Here is a 19,965-nt window from a genome sequence, read left to right as displayed (position 1 = left end):
CTTTGCTATACAAATGTAACCATTTAATGATTCTAAAACGACTAGCTTTTGCATTACAAGCCTTCTTCAACATTCGAACTGTGTTAATATGAAAAAAAAAACGAAAAACACGATCACACGACACGAAAAAAAAAATCGATCTAAATGTTTCATTATCTACTGATTGTCAGCTGGCGACATGAGGCAGGTTTGACCAGTAGCAGTCACATATGTTGTTGTAGGCAGGCAGAAACATTATAAAATAGGCTAACTTGTAATGGTAACTGCAGATTCTGTATGTAAAATCTTTATAAAAAAAAGCGTATAAAACAGTGCGATCTGTAGCAGTACATTAAACTCTTGAGGGAAACATGGAGCCTACATGAACGCTGAAGCCACTGTCTAATTACGTGACTATCTCCATTGTCCAAAACACATGGATATCTCATAATAATAATATTCACGCGTCTCCTTCTATCAGGCTGACAGAGGAGACCCTGACAAAAGCGTCTCCTCTCCTCCTCCCTGTCAGCGCAACAAGTGAACACATCGCTATGTTCCACAAATGTGCTCATTCCTGCTCTACTCCTGCGCTAAATATCTGATCTACAAACATAAAACAGTCGCTGCCTGACGAGCCCTATGCTTGTAGATCAGATCTGTTGACACAGCATTATGAAACAGCGCGATCTGTAGCGAACACATCGGTATGCTTCACACATGTGCTCAATCCTGCGCAAAATATCTGATCTTCAAGCATAACACAGTTGCTGCGTGACAATCTGTATGCTTGTAGATCTGATCTTTTTCCACCGCTTTGCGGTGAAGTGGGTTGCCAAATTTTGCGAGAGAAATAAGCAGTCAGGTCTATGAAAATGTTGCTGCATGTGTTGTGCCCTGAGAAAACAGTGAGGCATGAAGCAGTAGTGTGTATTTCTGTCTGTCTCCTATATGTCATCATGATTTGTGATTTGATGTGTGAGTCCTTTTTATTATTATTATTTATGTTTATTTGACAAGGACAATACAAAAACAATGAGTCAAGTTATAAAAACATGAAACCATTGCATTGTAAATGGGGTTTATAGCCGAGGCTAATTTGCAACCCCAGTCCCTGGTTAGACCTTTCTATATAAATATTTACCTAATAAAAAATAATTTACAAAAGGACATGCATGAAGCTCTAATCTAAACAAGTATGAAAAGATATTTATATCTGCAAAGTAACTAGTAACTAAAGTTTTCAAATAATTGTAGTGGAGTAAAAGTACAAGATTTGCCTCTGAGCTGTAGTGGAGTAGAAAATTATTACCATTATAATGTAATTATATATATAATTATAATAATAATAATAATAATAGAAAGACGTGAAAAACAAGCCCAAAGTCACTTATAATAAGCAGACATGGCAACATAGACTCGCTACGCAGCAGTTATCTGCTGGTCTGCGGGCCGGTCGGCGGGGGGTCTCGAGGTGTCAACTGCTCTTCCCTGGGGGAGAGCGGTCAAATTAGCCGAAATATAACGGCTGGGATGGTATATATGGGGCTAATTTCATAATTATAATACGTTTCAGAAAAGAAAAAAAAACAGAGATGATTTGAATGAAATAGTTAGGAAAAGTCATGAAAGGGGAACTTCCTCGGAGCTTCCTGAGAGAAGATAATCCACTTTAAATTCTCAAAATCGTCCAGATTGACCGGCTAGTCATGCGAGTGTTAAATGAACGTGTCCAGAATCGGGCAATTTGATTATTTTTGGGACTTCATAAGTATGCACTAATCCCAGCATTTAATGGACATATGGGGTGGGACTCCTGTGAAATTAGATGGAAGGCCAGCATGGTGAGTCTCTGGAACAGGTTGCTGGTCTGCCACCTAACAGGGTGGCTAGTCACATCTTTTATTGGGATCTGTCTGGAGAAGGGGAATGGGTCTCTGAAATCTTCGATGTATTGCGGGAAAGTGGTCTGGAAGAACATTATTTCCAAAGAACAACTGTTAATGTGCAGGAGTTTGAAAACAGAATCAGTGCAAAATGCATACAAACCTGGTCCGAAGAAATTTGGCAAAAAAAATAATTAAGAACATATTGTCTATTAAAAAGAGATAATAAATGTGAAAATTATGTTTTGTATAATTTGGCTAAAAGTCGGAGGTCACTTTGTGCGCAGATAAGATGTGGCATTCTGCCATTACATATTGAAACAGGAAGATTTAGGGGCGTAGCTGAAGAGGATAGAATATGTGAATACTGTGATTTGAATGAGGAGGAGAATGAAATCCATTTTATTTTATTTTGTCCTTTGTATAATGATCTGAGAGATATATTGTTAAAAAAAGTCCACACCCCTGACCTAAACCCAGGGCCGATGACAGGATTCTTGGGTGGGGGGATTTCCAAAAGTGGGTCCCGTGCACGAAAAATGTTCGGTTTTACTTCGTTTTTTTATTATTCTTTTATTATTTTTGGTGGGTTTTCTCAGGTTTTAAATTAATGTATTATTATTTTTGCCCTCAAAACATTAAGTCGGTGTCTTTGCGCGATTTCATGTTGGCCACCTCAAGCCAATATAGTCAGTTCTGTTCATAACCAGTGGTGGAAAAAGTATTCACATGTTTTACTTAAGTAAAAGTATCAATACTGCAATGTAGAAATACTCCCTTAAAAGTAAAAGTCAATTCAAAATGTATTTCAGTAAAGGTACAAAAGTATAAAAATGTACTTTGAGTACCAAAAGTAAAAGTACTCCTTTGTGAGTACTTTCACAATTTACATCACAATGCAATGTAGATCGTCTATTTTCAAATGGCTGAAATGTATATAGGGCTGAGATCTACAAGCTCACAGAGCTTGTAGATCTGCTATTTTCAAAAGATTTTTATACATTTGAAAACGTGAAATGGGACATTCTGCATAATGAGTACTTTCGCTTTTGATACAACTCAAGCTCCGGGGACCAGTCCATGTCCTCGTTGTCCTTCTTACCCTTTAACGCCTCGTACAAGGGGTGCATGAGGTGAGCAGCGTGTGCTATAAACCTATTATAGAAATTAATCATGCCTAGGTATTCTTGCAGGGGCTTGACGGTGAGGGGGCGGGGGAAAACGCCGATGGCCTCCAACTTGGTGGGTAGCGGAACACCCCCTGGGGAGAGACGTGGTGGCCAAGAAAATCGATGGTGGGCAGACCAAAGTGACACTTAGCTGGGTTCACAATCAGTACATGCTCGTTGAGCCGCTCGAACAGCTGCTGGAGATGTCCCCGATGCTCCTCGGCAGATGCACTGGCTACGAGGATGTCATCCAAGTAAACAAACAAAAATGACATACCTCGCAGCACAGAGTCCATTAGCCACTGAAATGTCTGCGCTGCTCCTTTAAGACCGAAAGGCATCCTCAGGAATTCAAACAGTCCAAACGGGGTGATAATGATGGTGTTGGTAGCCATGCACCAAATCTATCTTGGAAAAGATGGTGGCCCCCGCCAGGTGGACAGAGAAATCCTGAATATGTGGAACTGTGTACCGGTCATGCGTGGTAATGTTATTGAGGCAACGGAAATTTGAAATTTGAAACTTATTTGAAAATAAGTAGGGGTGTGCCGATACACTAATTTCATGAAACGATACGATACGATATTCAATATCGTATCGTATCGATATTCAATATGGTATCGTATCGACATCGACATCGATATAGTATCGATGTCGTGAGCCCAATATCGGATATTGGGCTCACGACATCGATACTATATCGATACGATGCGATTAATGGCACTTTTTTATTATGAAAATATATGGGGGGGGGAAGCAAATGCAAACAAATATTTCTGTTTTGCATTATTCAGACATGCAAACTTGTAGCTTTTCAGCTACAATAGCCGTTTTGAATCCAAATAGGGCAATAGTGTGACACCTGACCCGAAAAAAAAAAAACATGTTGTCACCCTTTTCACCTCGGGGCTGTTTGCATGCCTGATTATTATTATTGTAAAAAAAAAACGATATTTTTTTCCCCCAAAACGATACATATCGTCACGAAAATTTATCGCGATATATCGCGGGACGATATATCGCGGGACGATATATCGGCACACCCCTAAAAATAAGGGATCTAAAAGCCCACAACAGGTAAAGATGTGACGCACTCATAACCTAGGTGGGGTTGGCGAAAGGGCCTACTCTGTGTGGAGTTTGCATGTTCTCCCCGTGTCTCCTAGGGTAGTTAATACCCTCACAAAAACATGTAGTTATCCTGGTCGCTATACCGCCTCCCCCATGACAGCCGGGGCGCCTGATGGAGGGGAAAGGAACTGGTTGGAATAACGTGTTCCTTCCACGCGCTACGTCCTACCAGGGAAACTCTCCCCTGTCAGGTGACAAGAAGGTCAGTTGGCTCTTATGCATTGAAGGAAGCATGAGCTCGGCCCTGGCCTCCCTAGGCTGTGGGGGACTGGTGTAGCGCGGGTGTAGGGCTGGTGTAGCACCCAGGATCACTTAGGAAATTGGCACCGGGTGAAAAAAATGGGTTAAAAAAATCGTGGGAATAAAAAGGTTTTAAAAAAAAGATGTGGCGCATTAATGTGACATTACTTTGGTACTCTAAGTATATTTTGATGACAATACTTGTGTACTTGTAACAGCGGATTTTCATATTTTGGTATTGCTACTTTTACTTTAGTAAAAACAAACTAACCAAAAAAATACAAAAGTGAGGACAATGTGAGTGCTTGCCAGTGAGCAACACTAATGAATACAACTCTGTGAATTACAATAGATTACGATAATTGCAAAAAAAAAATGTGATTGTCATCAAATAACTACCTATTTCATGTCGAATATTTTCATGTTAAAGTTATGTTTGTGTTTTCTAGTAAAAGTTAGAATCGTGTCAAATGTTAAATAATTTCATTCTTACATTTGGTCTGAAACTCGAGGTTCTTTATTCGACCTAGACCCATAGCCATAGTATGATGATCCTCTGCTTGACCCAGACCCATAGCCAGAGGCTGATGATCCTCTGCTTGACCCAGACCCATAGCCAGAGGCTGATGATCCTCTGCTTGACCCAGACCCATAGCCAGAGGCTGATGATCCTCTGCTTGACCCAGACCCATAGCCAGAGGATGCTCTGCTTGACCCAGACCCATAGCCACCATGTACTCTGAAATTAAACAAACGTTGAAATGTTTCCTCAATGATTCTGAATATGAAATGTACATGAGTACGTAAATACGTACTCATGTACATTATATCGTTGCTGTCCGGCAGAAACCAGCTCACTCCATTTTGATGCTTTTACATGTTTTTCCATAAATCAGTGCTATTGAACACCCTTTACGTCTGTGTGTTGGTAAAAAAAAATATTGAACCAATGAAAAGCATTAAAAAGCGCTTCTGACAAAACCAGCTAACTCCATTGGATCCTCAAACTTTCTGCAAATCCAGCTAACTTTGGTGGAGTTAGCTGCACCCCCTTTTGACCTCCAACCTCATTGTGAGCTTGGAGGTCCATTCAGCTGTTCTTATCAATGATGAACAAAACCTCCTAACTCCTGAAAAATGAACATTTTGGAGTTAGCTGGTGTCTGCCGGACAACAGAGATGTGTGTGTGTGTGTGTGTGTGTGTGTGTGTGTGTGTGTGTGTGTGTGTGTGTGTGTGTGTGTGTGTGTGTGTGTGTGTGTGTGTGTGTGTGTGTGTGTGTGTGTGTGTGTGTGTGTGTGTGGTCAGCCCGTTGAGCTGTATTCCTTTGTGGGAGTTATAGTCCAGTCAACTCATCCCTGTAATGCAGTGTTTACCACACACTACATGGACCAATTACATTATCAACCATTCAAGTACACTTGGAAACACATTTTAATGATATTTTTCCCCCCTTTTATCAGTCTGAGAAAACAAAGCCACCAGTGATTGATTAACAATCTTTACTTCCTCTACCTAGAGATTACCATTATGTAACCGTAACCTGCAGTTATTGGGGTTAATGCATTTCTTTGGTAATAAACAAAAGCATGTAAGTCTGCAAAGTAACTAGTAACTTTATAAAGCTGTCAAATAATCACACTGTACAGGAGAAGTATTAAAATTCCGTACCCAGTACCCATCCTCATCAGCTTCTCCTTCATCTCAGACCTCTTCTCATCCCACAGGTGTCTGTATGCAGCCTGTATTTCACACATAAACAGACAATGAGAGTCAAACTACAAAAACAGACTGTTCCTTAACATTGGTTGGAATTAACTTTTCCTTCCTGTATTTCAAAATAAAAGACCGAACAGATCAGGGCCTCACTAGGTATAACAGTTTAATGTAAGTAGAACACTATTAACCTCATGAACCCTAGCTTCCCTATTCTGGAAGAAAAAAAACACAAAGCATTGTGACACTTGTAGATCTGCTATCCTTCCGGTGAAGAGATTTGGTGCAAAGGGAAAAGGGTAGGCTAAGGGGCCAAGAATAGACCCCTGAGGGATCCCGTTCAATTTAAGTAAATGGGGTCACATTGTTGATGAAGCTCTGAGGATACTTGACATGTTTCCTGTTTTTTTTTAACAATTTGTAGTTTTAAATATCTGCACATATACTGTGGTCATTGTGGAGATTAACAATGACTATATTATAGTCATTCATAGTTAATCTCCATGTGTACTGTGGTCCTACTGGTTAGTCAGAGTGTTCAGAGGGGATGAGAACTGGAGGAGATAATGTGAACCTCTGTGTACGTTGCGCTCTGTCTGTCTGTCTGTCTGTCTGTCTGTCTGTCTGTCTGTCTGTCTGTCTGTCTGTCTGTCTGTCTGTCTGTCTGTCTGTCTGTCTGTCTGTCTGTCTGTCTGTCTGTCTGTCTGTCTGTCTGTCTGACTGACTGACTGACTGTCTGTCTGTCTGTCTCTCTGCTAAAAATAAACCTCTGTAAACGTCATATTTACTGCATAGAATTGTATGTATGTGTGAATCAAAAATAAACTGAATTTTTGGATAAATAAAAGTCAGAACTAAATCAAATCAATGTTAAATGCCAAACTATGATTACCTCGTCACTCATGGACTTCATCTTCCCTACAGAAGAACAACAAACAAACATTCATTACACATGATTAGTATAGAAGACATGAGGTCTGATACATTGTTTTATGACTGTACATAAATATCACTGTAAACTCAATTAACCATATTCACACAGCGGCCATTTTGTTCTGACATCACACTTGGAGGTTAGCCCCTCCCCCTCCAGTATGAAGTAAGAGTTAAATGGACACAGTGTGAACATGTTAGTTTAACCACATCAACCCTAGACTCACTATTCTGGACAGCTCATATATGAACATTCTGTGAGACAGAGAGAGTGAGTGAGTGAGTGAGTGAGTGAGTGAGTGAGTGAGTGAGTGAGTGAGTGAGTGAGTGAGTGAGTGTGTGTGTGTGTGTGTGTGTGTGTGTGGCTAGAAGCCTACCCATCTTCCTCCGACGCTTCCACATCAGCTTAGAGATCTTCGCATACATCTGTATATTGTATTGCTCCTGTATTTCACACATCAACAGACAATAACAGAGTGAAGCTACATCAAGTGTTAACACACTGTTCCTTAACCAGAGCTGACAACTCTCACACAATGAGCGTGAAACACACGTAAATGACCCTCTTCACACGCACTCACGCCACACATCATATTTATCACGCCGTCAAATCACCCCAAGTGGAAAACTGTGTTAACTTATGCACCACTGAGACATCCACTTCTGCCGGTATTTGAGCGATAAAGTGAATTCAATTAGTGTATCTGAAGTAGCCCCACCCGTTAACTGTAGTGAAAACAATAGCATAAATGTTAGGTGTGTCACAAAGTGTGTGTGCGACTGTGCGTGCGTATCTTGAATGAAGGACGGTGCACACATTTACGTTCACGTCATTCCATTGATCATTACAGTATATTCCCAGACGTCGCCGACAGAGGATCAACAACATAGATCTTAAGATGAACTAATGTTCTATGCTCTACACATCCAAAATGTTGGCCGGGTGTACCCTGGAATTTTCTCTGTCCGGTCAAGTTTATAACGTTTATTTACTGAATTTGAAAGACGTCTAATTTAGAACTCCTCTGTGTGTCATGCTGCGCTGCCAAGAGCAGGCAGTTAAAAGGGGGAGGGACCTTTGGATGCATGCGTGTGCAAAAAGAACAGATCTTACAACGTGTTGTTAGCTTGTAGATCTGTTCTACAAGCTAACAAGAGAGAGAGTGAGAGTTATATTGCTGAGGTGAGTGATTAAAGGGATTTGACCATTTAGGATCATTTGTGCAGTCTGTTGTGTTTGTGAATGATCAGGCCATGACACAGTTTGCCAGAGAACTTCACTTTACTTCTAACTTTCAGGAGAGCAGCATAACAACAACACCATCACAACAACGTGAGACTTGAGTAATCGATCCCCGAATATCCCCACACTCACAACAACAGGCAAGGCTAAACGAGCGCAGCACAATCGAACAGAGCAGCAGTCCTGTAAGTGGGCAGGGCGCGAACGCACTCGAGCAGGACGTGGGGAGGCACAGGGCTGAGGCCGAGCAGGCCGAGGAATGTCCATGACCTGTGCAGGTGCAGCTAAAGGCACCGGGTCAACAGCCGTGTGTGGCGGAGCAGGGACCTTTCGTAGACGGCTGGAGTGCCAACGAGAGCCATCGTTGAGGAGGTAGGTGGCGGGGCCCAGCTGGCGGGCAACTTGAATGGGGGAGGACCAGAACGAGGCCATTTTATTGTCCCGGTGAGGCCGACGGACCCTGACCCAGTCGGAGGCGGCGATGACTGGCGCCCTGGCCCGTTTCGACTGGTCAAAGCGGTGCTTCATCTGAGCCTGCTGACGGGGGACTGAGGCCTTGACCACAGGGGAAGGTGAAAGGGGCGGGGAAAGGGGCGTAGGGGAACGGAGCCTGTCAAGGGGCAGGGTGAGCTCTCGGACCAGCATGAGGGAGACTGGGGAGTAGAGATGCGCGGATCGCGGTTTTAGCCGCGGTTGCCGCAGTTAACCGCAGTTTGGGTGGATTTGGGTCAATCAAATATAATTATTAATTAATATCGGATAAACCGCGGGTGAAACATTGCGGTAAATAAATTAATGACATCTAATATATCTATCCATAAAATAGCTAAATCTCTGCGTGCTTGTGTCTGTGTGAGTGTGTAGAGCAGCCTCTGTGCGATGCGATCACAAAATGCATTGATTTAGCCTATGGAATGTCGGTGCGTCTTTTTTCTTTTTTTTTAACCGGTGCTGCTGTGCTGCGCTGAAGAGCAGTGCGCTCTGTATGTTGGATGCCGCACAGTTGGATGCCGCACCGACATTCCATAGGCTAAATCAATGCATTTTGTGATCGCATCGCACAACTAATACTAAAACTAACGGGGAATACCAGAAAATAATAATATTTTGACCTACGGGAAAAACGGTTGGTGCGGATGCGGATATTAAAATTGGATAATATAATTATTGCGGTTGGGTAACGGATGGATAATTAATTTGTACCGCGGATTCGGATGACCATGAGAGGCCATCCGCGCATCTCTACTGGGGAGACACCCGTGGTCGAGTGCTCGGTGGCCCTGTAGTGCAGTAGAGTGTGACGGACGGCCTGAGAGAAGGAGCACACTTGGGCCATGTGTTCCCTGATGCCGTTTTTCAGGGACTGGTTGAAGCGTTCAACGCCACCGTTGGCCTGGGGGTGATAGTATGCAGTACCCTTAACACATTGAATGCCAATCGCGTAGATCTACGCGAACCTATTTAAAGCCGCAGCGTGCCAGTCGCGTAGATCTACGCGAACCGCCGATTCCCATTGAAAGTGCCCCAGGTGCACTTTCCGATTTTTTTTTATCCATTTCCGTTTCCGGTTTCCGGTCGGAAACAGAATTATTCGGGTTCCGGTTTTTTCGATCGTATCCGCTTCCTGTCTGGGATCCTGTTTAAAACTCGATTTTCTCGGTTGTTGTTTTTCTCCTCGCTGATCACTGTTTACCGTTGATCGGCTGTATCTTCAAGATGGCGGCTCGCATTTGGAAACTGTTTTCGCTGGCCGTTTCTCACGGATCCGCTGTGTGTTTAGAACCAAATGAACGCGCACTTTTAACTTATTTAGCGAGGTCTGTGGCGACATGAAAAAAACAAAAAAACAACAATAAAACGCTGGCACTGGTGAGTACATTATGAGATTAAACTCTGGCATGGAATGTGTTAATGTGGAGGTAATTAGTGAACTCTGCGGAGACCATCTGAGGGCCATTGTCCGTCATAATGGTCCGGGGAAGGCCCCAGCGAGTGAAGAGAGAGTCCAGGAAATCAATCATGACCTGAGAGGTCACAGAACCGGTAGGAGTGACTTCCGGCCATTTTGAATGCAGGTCGTAGGCGACCACCAGGAAGCGCTGATGGTGTGGAACTCCATTGATCTCACCACAGACGTCCAGCTGTAGGTGATCCCAGGGTGTAGAGGGCCAGGCGAGAGGCTACATGGGCGGGGTCGGCTGGTGGCCAGTCTTGCCACTAACGAGGCAGGCGGCGCAGTCCTTGACCAAGGCCTCGATGTCTTTATCTATCCCTGGCCACCACACCAGGTCTCTGCAGCGTTGTTTCAGCTTCACAATGCCCAGGTGGCCCTCGTGCGCCATGGATAATACGCGTGCCCGTAGGGTACCAGGGATCACTGTGCACAGCCCCCGTGCCACACAGGTGTCGTTCCAGCAGGAAAGCTCCTGTCGCACACGGGAGAATGCGGCCAGCTCCCCCGGGACCACAGGAGGCCAGCCATCGTGGATGTAGGTGCAGAGCAGGGAAAGGAGGGGGTCCTGTTCAGAGGCGTCCTTGAGCTCCTGCAGAGAGACAGTGGCCTGGAGGGGCGTGTGCAACATGTTAATAATGTCCTGTTCAATACAGTCAGTGCCGACATGTAGGACTGGGGCTGGGCTAGGGACAGCGTGGGACAGAAGGTCAGCCACAACATTATCTCTGCCTGGGGTGAACTTCAGCTCAAAATTGTACTGGCGGAGGCGGTCATACCAGCGGTGCAGCCTGAGTGGTCTGTGGCCCGTCCTGGACGTGGACAGCAGCGCCGTAAGAGCCTGGTGGTCTGTCCTGAGAGTGAAAGAGCGGCCATAGAGGTAGAGGTGCCACCGCTCACAGGCCCAGATGCAGGCTAATGCCTCACGCTCGCCCACGGAGTACCGCTGCTCAGTCTGGTTAAGGGCACGGGAAGCGAAGGCAATGGGTTTCTCGACCCCGTTCTGGATCTGTGACAGCACAGCTCCTATCGCTATAGATGATGCGTCACAGGTCACGAGGGTGGGGCTGGCGATGTCAAAGTGGGCCAACACTGGGGGAGAAGTAAGTTGCGTTTTGAGGGCACGTACAGCGTCACTGCACGCCCGAGACCACACCCACGGCTCAACCTTACGCAGCAGCCGACGCAGGGGGGCTGTGGTGTCAGAGTACTGTGGGAGAAACTTTAAATAGTATCCGGCCATGCCCAAGAGCGAGGCGACCTGGGCAGCTGAGCCGGGTTCTGGGATGGCCTGAATGGCGTCCATGTTGGACTGAAGTGGAGTTATGCCACCTGCAGACAGTCGGAACCACACAAACTCGATTTTTCGAGAGGACACACTTTTCAGTATTGAGAGTCAGGGTGTACTTGGCCAGGGCTGCAAAAACCCTGTTGAGTCGTTCGTCATGAACGTCAGCCGTGGGCCCGTGCACCACAATATCGTCCAGGTATATGGCCACGCCTGGTATGCCAGCTAGCACAGAGACCATGACTTTCTGGAAGCAGCTAGGAGCAGAGCAGGGGCCGAACGGCATCCGGGTGTAGCTAAACACCCCGGCATGTGTGACAAAGGCTGTGAGGTTTCTGCTGCTGGGTTGAATAGGCACCTGCAGGTACCCCTGTCTGAGGTCGAGTTTGGTAAACACTGTGGAGCCGTAGAACTGAGCTGTGAGCTCCTCTGATGTGGGGAGGGGGTACTGGTCTGGGACCACCGCCTTATTAACTGCACGCAGGTCCACACAGACACGCAGGGCCCACGACTTCTTCTTTGCCACCACCAGGTTTGAAACCCATGGTGAAGCCAGCGGGATGCGGCGCAGCGGCTGGATGACAGGCTTAACTGAGGGGTTGAGGAGGGGTTGATGAGCGAAAGCAGAGAGGCAGCCCAGACCATGAAACAGTGACGGCCACTTCTGCTGCCAAAACCAGGCACAGTCTTGGTCCCGTAGCTGACATTCACCTGGAGAGACCCTACTAAGTCGATTCCAGACCCTCCATAACCATAAAGGGCAGAACCGAAAAAGTTATTGTATGTATCAATGTTCAGGAGAGACCAGCCTGCACCGGTGTCCACCAGCAGACGGTTGCACACATCGTTGAGGTAGACTGAACATGATTTGAAGGGCACTGCACCTGAGGTCACATTGTGTATAATGGTGGGACCAGACTGGGAGTCCTGGTCCCATGGGCGGGCCGGGGCAGAGCGACAGACAGCAGCGAAATCATTTAGCTTACCGCAGTTACGACATGACTGGCCACGGGCAGGGCAGCTTTGGGCTCTTGAGGCATGCGACCGAGACCCGCAGTTACCGCAGAGCTGTTGTGGTTGTGGATGGGGCCGAGGGCGCTGACGTCGCTCCAGATGCATCACAGCTGCGGAGTCAGGGTCCAGTAGCGGATTTAGAGAGAGATCGGACGAGGCTGCCCGGCTGGATGCTGGATGGACGAGGCTGCCCGGCTGCTACACAGCACTTGCCGTGTAGCAGCGAAAGTAGCTGCACACTCAGCTGCACTCTCAACTTTAAATGCAATGGCAACTGCCTCAGACAGCAACAGTTCATCTTTTTCCATTAATAGTCTCTCACACACTTTCACGTTATTTGTGTGTTCAATCAGTTGGTCACGTATCATTTCATCCTGTAGCGCGCCAAACTTGCATGAGCCAGCCAGCCCCCGCAGGTTAGCCAAATATTGGTGTACAGACTCACCGGGCAGCTGGCGTCGTTTAGATCTGTAGAGGGACTGTAGAGGGCTAAGAATAGACCCCTGAGAAACCCTGTTGAATTTAAAGAGCTAGTGCCATGGTTTTGCACTTTTTCGGTTTTTTATGTGTCCATGAGGTTGATAGAACTTCATTAAGCCCCCCCTTCATTAAGTCTTCTCTGACTATTTTGGGTTTCTACCTGGAGGCTGAAACCTTGAGGGTCAAACGTGCCAATAGAAAAACAGCCCTTTAGTGACATAGTAAATATATACCCTCCCCCTCATTATCATAACACAACAGGTGTGGGCATGAGGAGGAGGAGGGACTAGGACAGGTGGGTGGTGCCAATGTTGTGGAGGAGGTGCTAAGGTGAGAACCAGGTATACTTAATGAACTGGAGGCGTGTCCACATAAAAAAAATATTTTAACAATTTCTGTACACTTTTTTGAAAAAAATCTTCCTCCTAGTATAACCATAATACCTGATGATTATGTTTTAGGGGGGGAAAAAATCACTGAAAATCACGGCACCCCGTCTTTAAGTATATAGGGTTTATATTATTAATAGAGTTAAACTACAAGTCCACAACGTGTCGCATCGTGAGGCATTGTGAGCTTGTAGATCTGCTATTTTCACTACTTTTGAGTGACAATCTTCTATGATGAAATGGGGCATTAAGTTATGGGGGGGGGGGGGTTGAAACGTGGAGATACAAGGTTTCTGCCCGACAACAACGATAATTAACCCTTTATACATAGTTGAACGGGATCCCCCAGGGCTCTGAACTAGGCCCGATGCTTTATTCTCTCAACATCAAATCTGTTTGCCTAAAATAGCTGATTGTGATGCATTGTAAGCTTGTAGATCAACTATTTTCTGTTCACCTCAGAATAAGGACGCTAGGGTTCATGTGGTTACCTGGCAATCCTATTTTAGACACATTTTGATTATTGTTTTTTTTTTTATGTCACTGAATGATGAACAAACTAGAAAAAGTGCTCCTCGGAGCACAAGTCTCCGCCAGGTCAGGTAGGTTATTGTGGCCTCCTGGTGGCGCTATAATAGGCCAATGTGAAAAGGGTGCCATTTCTTCTTAAGCCTGGCACGGCAATTGGACACTGCATTCATGATTTGAGGCATCCTGTTAAAAAAAAATTGTTTGCTAAATTGGACCTGCTGGTGGCGCTATAACAGGCGAATGTTAAAAAGGTGGCATTTGTTCCTCAACATAGTGTGAATGTGAGTGCAAAGTTTGACCGCAATAGGACGCTGCGTTCATGATTTGCGGCATTTTGTTCAAAACAGGATGGAATATGAAAAATCAAATACATCCGTCTTGATCACATGACTATAGAGATCAAATCGGAAGGAGTAATATAAAAAAATGTGTTTTACATAAGTCGGCCTCCTGGTGGCGCTGTAAAAGGCAGATGTTAAAAATGCAGGGCAAAGGTTTTTCCTTGACCTCTAGGGAGTGTGCATACAAAGTTTTACACAGAACGGTGCAGTTATAGGTAAAAACATGAATCGGCCTGTTATAGCGCCACCATGAGGCTGATTCTAAAATATTCAAGTGGCATGTCTTCCTCGGCATAGTGGAAATATGCGTGCAAAGTTTCACTGGAATCACATGCTGTGTTCATGATTTGAGGCATTTTGTTCAAAACGGAGCACTACTGCAAACTTTGGAGGCCGTTTTTAGCAAATCAGGATGGAAAATTGAAAATCAGACAGATCCGGGTTGATCACATGACTATAGAGATACTGTGTATCGATTTGCGTGATGTTTGGATAAAATCTGTATGAGTAATATCCAAAAATGTGGTTTGCACAAATCGACCTCCTGGTGGCGCTATAACATGCCCATGTGAAAAATCTGGGGCAGAGGTTCTGAATTGGCATCCAGGGAGTGTGTGTGCACAGTTTCGCAGAGAGCGGGCCAACGGTGCCAGAGATTAGCTGATCGCAGACAGATGGACACACGGACGGACGGACAGGGGGTAAAACATACTCTCTCGCCATGCCTTTCGGCCTGGCGGAGACAATAAATCTTACACGTTGCATTGTAGCTCATGTATTCATTAGAACATGTAAATAAATGTCATGGAGAGAATATTAGGTTCATACCTTGCTGTTAGCTGACTCATATATGTTCCTCTCTATGTTCTGAGCATCAGTCACCTGGTTAATGTCCTCAGCTGGATCTCCTGTTGACATGACCCCTTCACTGCTCACCAACACACACCAACACACACTAATGAAAGAGACAAAGTCAGTTGGTCTGGGGTCTAGAAGATGGTGAGAACACATTGTATTGGTTCTCCTTTCTGTGTGATGAACACTCACAGACAGCGGATATGGTAGACACGGTCCCTCTGTGTGATGTATTTATGCCAAAACTTCCTCATGTATGCTGCAGAGAGAGGGAGGCCTGTGATGGAGTCCAAGCTGAGAGAAAGACAATGATAGAAAAACACAGAGACATAGAAAGAGGAGGGAGAAACAATGAGGAACACATTATTATTATTATGATATTATATATATATATATATACACCTCCTCCTATCCTCCTCCTCCTCCTCCTCCTCCTCCTCCTCCTATCATCCTCTTCCTCCTCTTCCTCCTCCTCCTATCCTCCTACTCTCCTCCTCCTCCTCCTCCTCCTCCTCCTCCTCCTCCTCCTCCTATCATACTCTTCCTCCTCCTAATCATCCTCTTCCTCCTCCTCCTCCTCCTCCTCTCCTCCTCCTCCTCCTCCTATCATCCTCTTCCTCCTCCTTTCATCCTCTTCCTCCTCCTTCTCATCATCCCCCTCCTCCTATCATCCTCTTCCTCCTCCCCCTCCTCCTCCTCCTCCTCCTCCTCCTCCTCCTCCTCCTCCTCCTCCTCCAAACATGAATTCATTCATAGTGTCTCTGTTCATACATATAGACATAATCAGAGAAATGTTCACAAAGAAAGAAAGAAAGAAAGAAAGAAAGAAAGAAAGAAAGAAAGCAGACATAGAGCCAACGTTACCTTGTGGATATGATCTTTGTCATAGTGCAGGGTGAGCGTCTGCATCTTAAATCCTCAGCAGTGTTCCTGTAGTCACAGACTCTACATATCCAGTCTTCATCATCAGTGGTTGGTTTTGCTGGTCTTTTTGTCCTGACAAACAGACAAAGACAAGAGTCAAGTTATTTGTGTATAAATTACATTACTTCATATTTAATAATAATGAAATAATAAAAATGATGATGACACGTGGAAACCGACATGTAATCTACAAGCTCATTCAGTGTGATCCAAAACACATGCCGGGGGGGGCTCTATAACATCTATAACAGTGTTTACCAGAGACCAGGGTATATAATATATCTGATTCACATACTGTGTGTGTGAAGGTCCAGGTTCAGGAGGTTTTTCTTTAGACCGGTCACTCTTCATAGACACACAGCTGGATGTAGGAGACTCTGGTCTGTCAGATCCCTCCTCCTCTCTCTCCACACACTGACTCATCTTTAGGTCTTTATTAAACCTGTCAACGTTACAGTCAATGAAACACATCAGGAAACAAGAAATGATGAATACAAGATATGAGTGACATCATGCACATTGAAGCTGAAAAAAAGAAACATAACTTTTTTAAATAGTATACTATTATTACAGTATGTTATACTGGTATGTAGTTACACACATTTAATAACAGTCTTCTAACATAATATTCTAGTTATGTCATAGATCATACCATAAAAAGTCACATAAAGCCGCTTTCCCTATAGCATGGGTTTTCAACAGGGGGTCCGGGACCCCTAGGGGGTCCTCATAGTTACTGCAGGGGGGCCACCATATCTTTGTGTGACCAAGTACAGAGACAAAGGTCAAGTTTACTATTAAGTATTGAGGGTTTAAGTGGTTAAATGTCTGAAAATACACATGAACATGAATCCAACTTATTAATATAAAATATAATGTACTCTGCCCTTATACCATGAATCTGTACAGTACTAGACAGATAGCAAACGAGAAATCCACATCTCCAAAAAAGAGGACAAGGCGTAACTTTTCTTGAACTTTACTTGAAGAATATCAGATTTATATCCGTAAAAAGACAATAGTTTCCAAGGCTCTATGTAGAACAGAAACACAGTGTGTAGGCAGGAGATAACAAAACTGTGTGGCTGAAGCAGCGTGACTCATTTACTTGTGGCTGTGGAAAGTATCACACCTGCTACTTAACTACTGTGATTGCACTGTCACACCTGTTACTGTTGTTGTTGTATGCAAATAACACAGATATTAAACAAATCGGAAGCCAGTGGCAGCACATGTGTAAAAAAACAAACAAACAAAACCATTATTAACACAACACTGATGATAGATCTGTCAACAAGTCTATGAAACTATCTATGAAATCTATGAAGAAGTTTAATCTGCAACACAAGCTACAAACTAGTTGTAATTATAATGGTTTAATGTCCTGATCTGACTTCTACAATACACACGCACAAACGCACGCACGCACACACACTAGAGTTCTCAACGGGCCTGAAAATTAAGGCTCGGCCCTAACTGGGCTATTATTATTATATATTATTATTATTATTATGTTCTGAATGTGTATTTATCTATTATGAAGATGGCGCTGACGGCGCTGACTGACATTAATTACACTGTGCTTACACTGTGCTCATTTAAATGAAGTTAAATCCTTGTCTTGCTCACGCACCTCTGTGCAATGCAATGCATCGTCTGCATTTCTCTGCCTCTCTCCACCGAGTCTTTGTCCCGTCCCCGCCCCCCCTGACTGTCTGAGACCGACTCGAGACTGTTGTTAACCTATTAGCTTAAGTTTACACGCGTTGGGTGAAAAATATTATAATACTGAACTAAACGCGGCCGCGGGTGGATTACATTGTATTGTGAAAATCAGAAAGCACCGTTTCTGCCACTTGTGTAACTTAACACAGCACGATGGCATAGAGCACGCCGGTCAGTTATCTTAACTCACAAAAACACATTGCACATATGCTGTTAAACCTTCAAATTAAAAGTAAAACCATCCAACGTCAACAACGACACATGTGTAGTGTACTGCGTGTATGCACGTTCTCGCGCGTGGCTATATATGGAAAGCTCGCTCCTGCGTTCTTCAATTGATTTCTGAACGAACCTGACCACTGAATGTACACTATTGTTGAAGGTTGGTGTACTGTAGACCGAAATTGCCGTGGGTTTTTGTATTAAAAGGGCCCTTGATATGGATGCATCATGCGGTAGCCCTGAAACATGAATGTGAACCATGGCTACATATGCGGCAATGGATTACAAGAACGCTCGTCCCCAAACACACTCGCCCGGGTCTAATCCGGCGGCCTCTGTCCGCGAAATGAATGGGGGTGAGTGTGTTTTGGGGCGAGTGTTCTGTTTACCACCAGAACGCTCGCCCAGAATCGCTTTTTTTTTACTCTCTCTCGCTCTGCTGCTGGCTCAGTGAGCGTGAGCGGCACAGTGCAAGTTAACGCCAGTAAGTCAGCGCCGTCAGCGCCATCTTCATAATAGATAAATACACATTCAGACAGAACAGAATTCAAAAATATATTATAAAATTTTTTTTTTTTTTTTTTTTTTTTTTTTTTGCCCGAGGCTCGGCTCGGCCCGACCAATTAGCATACTTTTGAGGTCCGGCTGGTCCGGCAGGTCCAGACAGACAGACAGACAGACAGAGAGACAGACAGACAGACAGACAGACAGACAGACAGAGAGACAGACAGACAGACAGACAGACAGACAGACAGACAGACAGACAGACAGACAGACAGACAGACAGACAGACAGACAGACAGACAGACAGACAGGCTGACAGAGAGACAGACAGACAGACAGACAGACAGACAGACAGACAGACAGACAGACAGACAGACAGACAGGCTGACAGGCTGACAGACAGACAGGCTGACAGAGAGACAGACAGACAGACAGACAGACAGACAGACAGACAGACAGACAGACAGACAGACAGACAGACAGACAGGCTGACAGAGAGACAGACAGACAGACAGACAGACAGACAGACAGACAGACAGACAGACAGACAGACAGACAGACAGACAGACAGGCTGACAGACAGACAGACATACAGGCTGACAGAGAGACAGACAGACAGACAGACAGACAGACAGACAGACAGACAGACAGGCTGACAGACAGACAGACAGACAGACAGACAGACAGACAGACAGACAGACAGACAGACAGACAGACAGACAGACAGACAGACAGACAGACAGACAGACAGACAGACAGACAGGGTAATAAGTAGAAAGTGAAAGTAAAAACTGCTCCATCCAAAGTTTAGACAAACTTTTGTAAACAATACTGAAGGTTAGTTATAACACACACAACATTAACTTTAACAACATAGAATACGTTATAAAACATTTAAATTAACATAAATCTCTCACCCTATATGAACTTAGTGGAGGACTGTGTTTACTTCCTACTTCTGACAGTGTTCAGTTCGGTGTTGCCAGATTGTGTGACAGAAACAAGCAGCCAGGTGTATGAACACAAGCCCAAAAGAAGAGACTAGCTGCCAACCCTCCTGGATTCTGCAGAGTCTCCTTCATTTAAACCTCATCTCATGGAGGACTCCTGGAATGACATTTTGGATTTCTCCTGGATTTGGTATCAAACTCCCCAAATTCACCAGAACACAGGATATTACATCTACTCTGTTAAAAAGTGTAAGGGGGAGGACTAGTGGTGGAAAGTAACTAAGTACATTTACCTCAAGTACTGCATAAGTGCAAATTTGAGGTATTTATACTTTACGTATTTCCAATTTCCAATACTTTTACTTCTACTCCACTACATCTTGGATCCAAATATTGTACTTTTACTCCACTACAATTATTTGAAAACTTTAGTTACTAGTTACTTTTTTTTATAATTTGATTATTATTACAAAACACATTAACCACTTCAGCCCA

General features: G+C 44.5%; 1 protein-coding gene across 1 annotated transcript in view; it reads right to left on the bottom strand.

The window, feature by feature from the left end:
* Nucleotides 1-19,497, bottom strand: part of LOC308077415 (uncharacterized protein) — a gene marked incomplete at its 3' end in the record, with an annotated part of 58,722 nt that extends 39,225 nt beyond the window's left edge. The window contains exons 1-9 of the mRNA XM_080418096.1: nt 19,438-19,497; nt 16,365-16,511; nt 16,010-16,141; nt 15,338-15,439; nt 15,119-15,245; nt 7,431-7,497; nt 7,013-7,038; nt 6,076-6,146; nt 4,899-5,144 (exon numbers count right to left, since the gene is read on the bottom strand). Coding sequence (XP_080274222.1) covers nt 4,899-5,144; nt 6,076-6,146; nt 7,013-7,038; nt 7,431-7,497; nt 15,119-15,245; nt 15,338-15,439; nt 16,010-16,141; nt 16,365-16,492 — 899 coding nt within the window. The 5' untranslated portion in view covers nt 16,493-16,511; nt 19,438-19,497. The remainder of the gene's footprint in view (nt 1-4,898; nt 5,145-6,075; nt 6,147-7,012; nt 7,039-7,430; nt 7,498-15,118; nt 15,246-15,337; nt 15,440-16,009; nt 16,142-16,364; nt 16,512-19,437) is intronic.
* Nucleotides 19,498-19,965: the final 468 nt, after the last annotated feature.

Source organism: Gymnoscopelus braueri (assembly GCF_963280865.1).
Source record: "Gymnoscopelus braueri genome assembly, chromosome: 21".
In the NCBI taxonomy this organism is placed as follows: domain Eukaryota; kingdom Metazoa; phylum Chordata; class Actinopteri; order Myctophiformes; family Myctophidae; genus Gymnoscopelus; species Gymnoscopelus braueri.
The sequence above is the reverse complement of the archived record's forward strand: the minus strand, read 5'-3'. Positions and strand labels throughout refer to the sequence as shown.